The following is a 9,622-nucleotide window of genomic DNA, read 5'->3' as shown; positions in this document are numbered from 1 at the left end:
CACACACACACACACACACACACACACACACACAAAACACAAAAGATCTAGAATTAATATACCAGAGCATCAATTGGACTCACCTCTGTGCTTGGTCATGACTCTGAGGTAGGTCTCACTGACCTCTTTGCATATGTCTTCAAGCAACTCTTGCCTGCCGGGCCCCTGGCGGAGCCGATGGGGCACACGGGCCAACATGGCATCCAGCCACTGCTGCTGAAAGGGTGCAACAGGACTTTGCTCAACACACTCTTTCAGGAACAAGTAGTTCATCTAGGAGAATATGGAGAGAAAAGTATAAAACACAATGAAATGAAAAGACCCACCAGAAAAAATAAAATAATAGTGAGGCTTATTATGAGGTAAAAATAGCATACATATTGTTTCCTCTCTTCACTGATAATCTGGAAAACAAAAATAAATGACATTATTAACAAATACAATACATCTACATGAGATTTTTTTCAATCGTATGGTGTATGAGATGTGTGATCAAGTGAAGATTTCATACTGTTGAGGGAAGCTCTGGTTCAGGAGACGGAGGAGATGATGGTCCTGCTTCCTTGGCCCGCATGTAAGCTTGCATTGCCCTGTCAACTCTAACACAATTGCAGATATCACATTACAATATTACTCTACTATAATACACAACACCCCGTGACTTATGTGTGTAGTTGACATGTCACTTCAAGTATAAACAGCAACAGTATCCTAATATGTTTTATCTAAAACTATGGCAAATTTATATAATTATATAATTTTTTATAATTATTACATGTCATTTTTAAGACATTAATTAAGTGGCCACTTTTTTTAATGTGTACTTTAAAACATTAAAAATTAGTTTTAAGTGAACTGCAAATAAAAATAAATTTTAAGTGAACTGCAACAAAAAGGTGTTTACAAAAGTGAAACACTTAGAAAGTAATTGTACAGTAAGATTAAACATTTAAAAATTTTACAGAGAAGTCTCTCATGCTCACCAAGGCTGCATTTATTATAAAATACTGTAAAAACAGCAATACTGTTAAAAAAATTACATTATAAAACGGATAGCTCCGGTCCTTGATTCTGATTGGTTGAGCCGCGTTGTAAGCTGTTGTAAATTACTCTATAAACATACACCTTTGTTTACTTTGTGTGTTGCTCGGCAACCACTTTGTTGCAACCACAACTGTTTCTGAGGAACTACATTGTTTGGTGGAAGAATACTGTTTTTATTAATGTCATTACACTTTGCTTCGCGTCGTGCCTAACAACGCCCCTTAGCTGTTATAAATTCACTTTATAAAACGATAGTTCCGGTCCTTGATTCTGATTGGCTGAGCCATGTTCGAAGCTGTTGTAAATTACTCTATAAACATACACCTTTGTTTACGTTTGTGTGTTGCTCGGCAACCACTTTGTTGCAACCACAACTGACTGTTGCAACCGCTTCGCGTCGTGCCTAACAACGCCCCTTAGCTGTTATAAATTCACTGTAAACCACGGCTTCTTGGGGCTTATTGCTTTAGTAAACCACGGCTTCTTGGGGCTTATTGCTTTAATTTAGAATTTTGCTATTTTAATATATTTTAAAATGTAATTTATTTCTGTCAAAGCTGAAATCAGCAGCCATTACTCCAGTTTTCAGCATCACATAAGAAATCATTCTTCCGAAAACATTCTAATGTGCTGACTTGCTGCTCAAGAAACATTTCTTATTATTATCAAGGTTGAAAACAGTTGTGCTGCTTAATATTTTTGCTGAAACTGTGATGCATTCTTTAATGAACAGAAGGTTCAAAACAAAAGAACATCATTTATTTGAAATAGAAATCTTGTCTTTACTGTGACTTTTGATCACTTTAATGAATGAACAAAAGTACTATTTTATTTATAAATACTATTTTATTTTTACTGACACCAAACTTTTGAACGGTAGCGTTTATTTTAATGTATACATGCATATTTCAATCAAAATCTTTATCTTGAATAAAAATGCCTATGATAATTGTCAACAGCCTATTAACAAAGTCAATAAAAACACTAGCAGCGATTAAACACAACAGCAAAGCTCTTACATCATTTTCTGGAGCTGTTGCTGCTGTTGTTTGCTCCTCCTGTGCTGCAGGAGTTTTCTCCTCACGGCTAGTCTGCTCTCTGGAAGGCCTGGCGCTCCCTCCTGGACCGGTGGGCTTGGGATAGGAGGCAGGACATGGTGCCTCCTCAAACCACCCACCTGGGACTTCAATGCACCTGCACCTGCCGAGGTCGGCATTTCAGCGACTAAAAGAAAATATGATATTTGCTCCGTTTGGCATATATTAGGTTACTGTGTTTAAGAATTCTGGCGCTTCGTTCGCATACTCCAAAACAAAGTACTGTATTGAATCCTAAATTACAAATAATTATGGAAACCTAAATTACAAATAAGTATGTAAAGTGAGTGATTAGGCATTTTACCGTTTATAGTAGCTTTGACGCGTCATTCGTACTCCTAACGGTATTTTTGCTCTGAGCTCGAAACTGATACAAGTTTGTTGCATTTGTGGAATTTCCGTCAACACATTGGTTGCCATGGATGCACAATCGGAAGTGCTTTGCTATCAGAGAACGCATTTTAGGACGGTCAGTAAGATATCTGTTAAAGGGATACTTCATTCCTAAATGAATAAAAAGAAGAAAAATATAAGTAATGATTAACTCCAAACCTGTATGATTTTCTTTATTTTGTGTATTGCAAACGTGTAAGCATGTCAGTTCAGAGCACAGACATGTTAAACAAAATGACAGACTCATTCATCATTTAGCTTTTTTATTAAGGAAAAATACGCAATAAAAGTACTGTGAACTGTGAGTTAGGCTGTCAGTTTCCAAAATTCTGACGAACTTTTGTGTTTTACAGAAGAAAGAAAGTCAAGCGACTTTGGAACAAGTCATGAGGGTGAGTAAACAATTACATTTTTTATTTTAATTTAATTTATGCATTTAGCAGACGCTTTTATCCAAAGCGACTTACAGTGCATTCAGGATAATAAATTTTTTACCAGTATGTGTGTTCCCTGGGAATCGAACCCACGACCTTTTGCGCTGCTAACGCAATGCTCTACCACTGAGCCTCAGTATTATTATTAATAATAATAATTATTATTATTATTATTAATAATAATAATTTAATAATGATTAATATTATTACATATAATATTTAATATTTTTCAATATTATATTTTTAAGATGATGTCAACAAGGGTTTAAAACGTTCGAATAACGATAAATCCAAGCTATTTCATCTTTAAAGAACTCCAAAGCCCTTAATATTTTGTCTATATATTTTATCTGATTTTTTTTTTTTTAATATATTTATTTTATTTTTTATAATCAGTGCTTCTCATTTCTTGTTAAATGTACTACAGTATAATAAACTTATATTAAAATGTATATTTAATAGGTTTTCTATTTGCTACTTGTAATATATTTTTTATATATTTTTTAACCTTTAGGGAAAAAATGCGTTTTATATTTTGTTTGAGGGGGACACCTACATTTTATTTAGAGGCCCAAAGTGAGAAAAAAATATTTGGTGCAGTTGTTGTTATTTACATGGCCAAAAAGTAAGACAAAATCCTGATAGCTTGTAATGTAAATCACCAAGATCTTTATAACAGTATAGCAGACTACTTAAAATGCATATAAACATCAGTTGTGACTCTATAAAGTATCTTCCAATAATATGTCTTACTGAGATGATATTTAAATGCTTAGTTTTAATATCAAAGCTCTGAAGTTTTAAATGTGGGGGAGAAATTTATGTGCTTCTTTTTGTTATACCTTGACAATATAATAGCATACTTATTTGCATGTTCTAATGTGGACATCAGTAATTAGCAAGGATAATGATTGATGCTGCTGAACAAAGTATGCATTCATGACCAAACTCGTGAAATGTGAAACAAAAGTCAGTTGATTTTATGAACAACACACCACACGAGGGCAACATTTCCCCAACATCATTACAACAGGGCGTTCACAATCCAATGCACATGGTGTGATTAATGTAGTACTGCTAGATGCCCCGTAGTTTAATTACCCTCAGAGAGATCCTACTTTGTCTGTCTGGGTGTGAACAGTCTGGGTGTGATTCATTTGCAGCCACAGTGGTCCAGTAAACGTCCTTCGCCTGAAAATGACTCCTCATGTAAGCAAAATCATAACAAAGCCAGTCTGAGAGGACAAGACTGTCTGGGTGGTTCCAAATCAGAGGTGCCAGTTTGCAAAAACATTTATACAAACTACATTCTGGCCTCAACATAGTTTCGTACGGCTCCTCAAATGTTAGTAGTTCATCCCTTGTAGTTTATAAATTTGAATAAAATACATTCTGCATTTTCTGCAATATTGGTCTGTTTGACAAAGAAAGCTTTTATTTTATGATTTTATTTCTACCATTATGAGTGAAAGCAGCGCCACACATTGTGAACATTTGTCTACATTGCATTTCACGACATTAAAATAGGTCTGTCTTACCCAGTGAAGATGACTGACAGTTGTCACTCTGCTCATCAATCACACTGTAAGCACATTCAAGACAAGGGGCAAATGACCCACTTGGCTCACTAAAACCACTCTGCTGGTATTTAGGCAGTATACATTTTGATAACACAATGTTGCCCATAAACGTAGAAGTTTTTCTATAGTTGTATATTAAAATGCACAAATCGTTTCTTGCTTTTTCACTCTGCTGGTATTTAGGCAGTATACATTTTGATAACACAATGTTACCCATAAACGTAGAAGTTTTTCTATAGTTGTATATTAAAATGCACAAATCGTTTCTTGCTTTTTTTAAAGCATGCCATATCACAAAAGCCAATGAGGTCCAGGTTGTTTTGAACCCCAATGACTTTAATATGGACAAAAACATCTGAAACGATTAAAAATATCTTCTTTTGTGTTTCACAGAGAAAAATAAAACCATACAGGTTTGGAATGACATGAAGGGTGAGTAAAAATAATAATTTTGGGGTGTATTATACCTTTAAGATTGTTATTCAATGCACCAGTGTTATTTTAGTATCACTGAAATACTAGTATAGTTTTTGATAATATTTGAATGAGATTTTAGTAAATTTTCATTTTAATTATAGTTAAGGTTTTTGTTTTATTTTAGCACTTAAACTAAATGAAAGTGAGAAAATGGTTTATGAACCAAAAAATTTCACTCAGAAATACTATTAAATATCACAAACAATTACAAAGAAATGGAAAGTAACACACTGAATTAAAAATGAAATGTTGAACTGAAACAGTGTTTTCTTGCTAAATTAATTTTTTACAGTGTAGCTGAAATTAAATTTTAAATTTTTAATATTCTATTTTAGTTAATGTTTATTTTATTTAAAAATAATGCATTTTTTTTATGGTTTTAGTTTTAGTTAATAATAACCCTGCTATGCACGATGGAGATTGAAGGGTTTAGTAGGTTTCTAGTGTTTGATTCATTTTGGTTATCAAAGCTCTCAGTGTAAATCTAGGTTAGTTGTCACAGCCTTTAATTGTGCTTCAGCACAAATTCACACTCTCCACTAATTTCTAGCCATGCCAGATATGCAGTGCTTATGAAACTAGGCTCCTGGGATGGGAGTTGAAACGCATAAACCCTTTGCTTGAGGTCAGCCGGCAGCTACTGTATGTTTGTATGAGAGAGAGGGTGCAGAAGAGAGAGAAAAACGATAGGGGAGGGGTAGAGGAGCGTGGGGGGAGAGAAAGGCTGCAAGAATGAAGGCTGTGAGGCGAATGACGCACGATTATCTCCCCCCTGCCCGCTGATTGGCTGCGCGGGCCGCCCTTCAGAGAGCCCAGGTTTAGGGATGTGCGTTCAGAGCAGATTATGAAGCAGACCTCATCTCTGGCAGTCTCGTCAGATTGTCTCAATGGCTAAACACAAGCTTTTCCTGTTTTTTTCTCTGTTACTGTGTGTGTTTATCTCCCTGTCTTTGCCCTTCGATCAAGTGCCTGCGATCCTGGACAGGAGGTAAGAGCTGCGCTTTCAGCTCTAGCGTGGGGAGGGGGAATGGGGCAGTGATGCTGTGCAGCTGATGCACTGTCTTAGTCTTTTACAGTGGGCAAGAGACAGCAAGAAAATGTGCTTTATAAGGAAAATGGTGAAAGAGCATTCGTGGAACTCAGGAATTAATTTGACGTGTGTGGGCTCTAGATTCAGAGCATGTTGTGGTTCTGCTGCAGTTTTTCTTCGTTGTAACTATACTGTGCTAATCTGTATGCTAAACCTATAATCTATATATGCAAAAGATGATATTGAGCTCTGACAGCGGCAGTGAGGTGAAGACATAGTGTGAGCGCTGCTTTTCATTACATAAATGCTCAATTCAGCACTTAGGCTAGTGTCCAGCCATAACCAATGACAGCAGCGCAGTCCTCAGCTGCTGACCTCGGTAAACTGGCATTAGAACAAAGGCGAGAGTCACTCCTCGTGCACACACACTCCTCAGCAGGGCTCTGAAGACCAGATTTGCTGTGCTTACACTGTTTCTAGTTTAGAATTTTTAGCAGAACTACCTAGAAAGAAGAAGAAACTGTACAAATGTAGTTCTAAAGCTCTTGATATGTCATTTTTATATGTCATTTGGGTGCTTACATTGTTTTTGGTCCTAATTTTTGAGCAGAACTATGCAGAAAGAAGAAACCACAGTACAAATTTAGTTCTAGAGCTACTAATATATATGATTTGTATATGTCATTTCCATTTTTTTACTTTATTTTTTTAGCAAAACTAGCCAGAGAGAAGAAAAACTGTACAAATGTAATTCTAAAGCTCTTCATATGTCATTTTTTAGATTTTCAAACCTGCATTTGTATTCGTGTTGTCACCTTGATTGGATTATAGCAGTTTTATGACTCAATATGCTACGTCGTTGTTGATTCAGTGCTCATATCGCGCTTAGGAACTGAATGAACTTAAATGCTCCATGTGGTAATCTGTTTGTTTTCCCCACAAGTCTGATGTTTTGCTGTTTTTTAATCTCTTATATGATCACAAAGCTCTAAGCATTAATTCCAGTGTAGTAGAGGTGGGTGGGGTGACCAAACTGGTGTGGTACATAAGAGATGAACCTAAAGAGAGGAAACCAGGGTCATCTGATGCTTTCATTCGCACTCACACACCCTACTGACTTTACTGCAGGTGAACAGGCTTTAATGTAGGCCCAGTTCTGGACGTCAACACATTCACACAGCAGGAAACCTTCTCCCAGATAGTCCGGCAGATTCTTAATAAGGTTTTAGGAGATCGTCCGCCAAGCTCATTATCTCTGTGATTAGACGTATAAACGGTTCATCTAAGGATAATCCAGCAAGTTCAAGCGCGAGGGACGAGGTGTCACGAGATAAATATACATGTGCGTACATATACGCAAGGTGCCATTAAGTCTTTTTTAGCCCCCACTTTGTTGATGGACTCAAGGTGCTAAGCACGTGAGAATCATGACATTCGACTAAATGTCTTGTCTTCTCCTGAGACGCTAATCTGGACTGAAGATGTCAGACTTGTGGTCATGCATCACTGCTGCATCAAGCTGAGTGGATCTATGGGAAATCTGTCTTAGACGTTGATAAGTAGGCCACAGCCTGACACAAAGAGATCAACCCCTTTTTGTTTTGCTTTGTTTTTCCATTACAGCTCGGAGGTCCCACCATATCAAGCTGTGAGAATTAGAACAGGTCAGTATCTATTACTTGAATCCTTTTTAGGTTGCTTGCATTATTTGTTTAACTTTCCAGCTTCTTTAAATGTGGTAATATCATTTCTGCTGGCTTCTTTTTGTTAACTTTATGCATTCTTGTGTTTATCTATTTATTTGCGATACGTTAAACATTGTGTGAGACGCCAGGTTGAATGAAACAGTTTTGAGCTACATTTCAGTAGACAAGACTTTTTCAATAAACATACAGTTTAGACACTGTATTTTAAGTTAAGTATTTTTGCTCCACCTACAAAAATGCTTCGAAACGAAGCCACAGCAGAATCAAACATTGCATGTCTCCAAATAACACACAGCAGTAGAGTTTGTTCCTAAAAGTGTTTTGAACAAATCGGTTGAGTGAGCAATTCAATGACTCACTCACAAAAAACAGTATTTTTTAATGAATCAGTTGCCTGAAAATGACTAAATAAATCACTAATATCGCCACCTACTGGCATAATGATTTAACTTGAAAAACTGAAAAATCCCCACCACCAATCAAACTGATACTAACTGTTGTATCATGGCAGATTAAAAATTAGGTTTTATTTAAAAGCTAATGCAAATAGAATATTATGTAATTCTCAGATTGAATTAAACAATATACTATTGTGGTTACATCGCATATTGTACTGATTGTAACAAGAGTTTTATCTCTTAGATTTTTATTTGTCTTATTGAATTTCACTTTCATACCGCAGAAATGAAAGCTGTTTTTTCTAGTATATTCACTTTGTGTGCTAAGTAAAGCAGTGATTTACTGTGCTGAAATAACTCACCAAGCCATCTCCCCCATTGTCCTATTTCAACATTTTGTGATGCAGATGGAGAACATGTTGAGAGTCCAAGTGCCTCACATGAGGAGAGTTACTCGCCTGCAGCTGAAAATCCACTCAGAAGAATACTGCAGATATTGCATTTTCCCTGATAGTCAATGTGACCTTGGCTTCCATAAGCAACATCTCTGTGTCGTGAGTCTTGTAGGATGCTGGGTGAATTAAGGCAGTGATGATTTAAAAAATAATGTATCATGAGGAAAAAAACATGGGCCAGAGAATGTCTGTCATATCTGCTGTCTGAACCCTGAGTGTTTTCTTCTGTAAAACCCATCAATAATGCACTTGTTCCATACATTGTTGCTCAGTTTTTCCTGTTATCATTTTCAAACAGCCTTTTGGATGGCATCTGCATGCCCAGCCCAGAACCAAGCGGAAGTTACTACAGTCTACCAGCTCGGGACCCTATTCCCCACTGACTGTAGCTTACAACGGCAAGAGATGCATCCTTTTCAAAGCGAAGAGACTGGCTATTCGATACAGAAACAACACTTTCCTGGACCTCACAGAGAGGGTATTTGGACCCAATGCACAAGTAGACACCAAAGGCTCTGTTTGTACAAAGGAGAAGGCCACGTATGTAAAACTTCTTCTTGCCATAGATTCAGTATCATATATTGCAGTTGTCTGGTGCCTAAAACTAAAAAAAGCAAGTGTTTTGTTAAATATAGTATTATTTATTTACTAGTTAGAATATTAGTTTTAAGTTAGTGAATATATATTTGTAGATTTTGTATTTTGGACAGTGGCCTCAAAAATATTTGGACAATTAGCCATTATGTTATATATTAAAATATATTTTGTTATATAACAAGGTATTTAAAAAAATATTGAACCAAGTGGCATTTATTTAAGAGAAACATTTCACAAAATAATTTCATTTTGATTTCTAAAAAAATAATAAAGTAATAAATAATAAAACAGTAGCTACAGGTGCATCTCAATAAATTAGAATGTCGTGGAAAAGTTCATTTATTTCAGTAATTCAACTCAAATTGTGAAACTCGTGTATTAAATAAATTCAATGCACACAGACTGAAGTAG

The 9,622-nt window shown here is 36.0% G+C and overlaps 2 protein-coding genes across 2 annotated transcripts in view; one reads left to right on the top strand and one right to left on the bottom strand.

Annotated features, from left to right (window-relative positions):
- dnah12 (dynein, axonemal, heavy chain 12) overlaps positions 1–2,511 on the bottom strand; it is a 29,210-nt gene extending 26,699 nt beyond the window's left edge. The window contains exons 1-5 of the mRNA XM_016465023.1: positions 2,446–2,511; positions 2,064–2,268; positions 512–599; positions 378–404; positions 84–273 (exon numbers count right to left, since the gene is read on the bottom strand). Of these exons, the coding sequence (XP_016320509.1) occupies positions 84–273; positions 378–404; positions 512–599; positions 2,064–2,260 (502 nt within the window). The 5' untranslated portion in view covers positions 2,261–2,268; positions 2,446–2,511. The remainder of the gene's footprint in view (positions 1–83; positions 274–377; positions 405–511; positions 600–2,063; positions 2,269–2,445) is intronic.
- A 3,328-nt stretch (positions 2,512–5,839) lies between these two features.
- LOC107672058 (V-type proton ATPase subunit S1-like) overlaps positions 5,840–9,622 on the top strand; it is a 9,312-nt gene continuing 5,529 nt past the window's right edge. Inside the window, exons 1-4 of the mRNA XM_016465150.1 lie at positions 5,840–6,013; positions 7,679–7,719; positions 8,567–8,652; positions 8,913–9,154. Coding sequence (XP_016320636.1) covers positions 5,913–6,013; positions 7,679–7,719; positions 8,567–8,652; positions 8,913–9,154 — 470 coding nt within the window. The 5' untranslated portion in view covers positions 5,840–5,912. The remainder of the gene's footprint in view (positions 6,014–7,678; positions 7,720–8,566; positions 8,653–8,912; positions 9,155–9,622) is intronic.

Source organism: Sinocyclocheilus anshuiensis, unplaced genomic scaffold (assembly GCF_001515605.1).
Source record: "Sinocyclocheilus anshuiensis isolate Anshui unplaced genomic scaffold, SAMN03320099.WGS_v1.1 scaffold1053, whole genome shotgun sequence".
NCBI lineage: Eukaryota > Metazoa > Chordata > Actinopteri > Cypriniformes > Cyprinidae > Sinocyclocheilus > Sinocyclocheilus anshuiensis.
The sequence above is the reverse complement of the archived record's forward strand: the minus strand, read 5'-3'. Positions and strand labels throughout refer to the sequence as shown.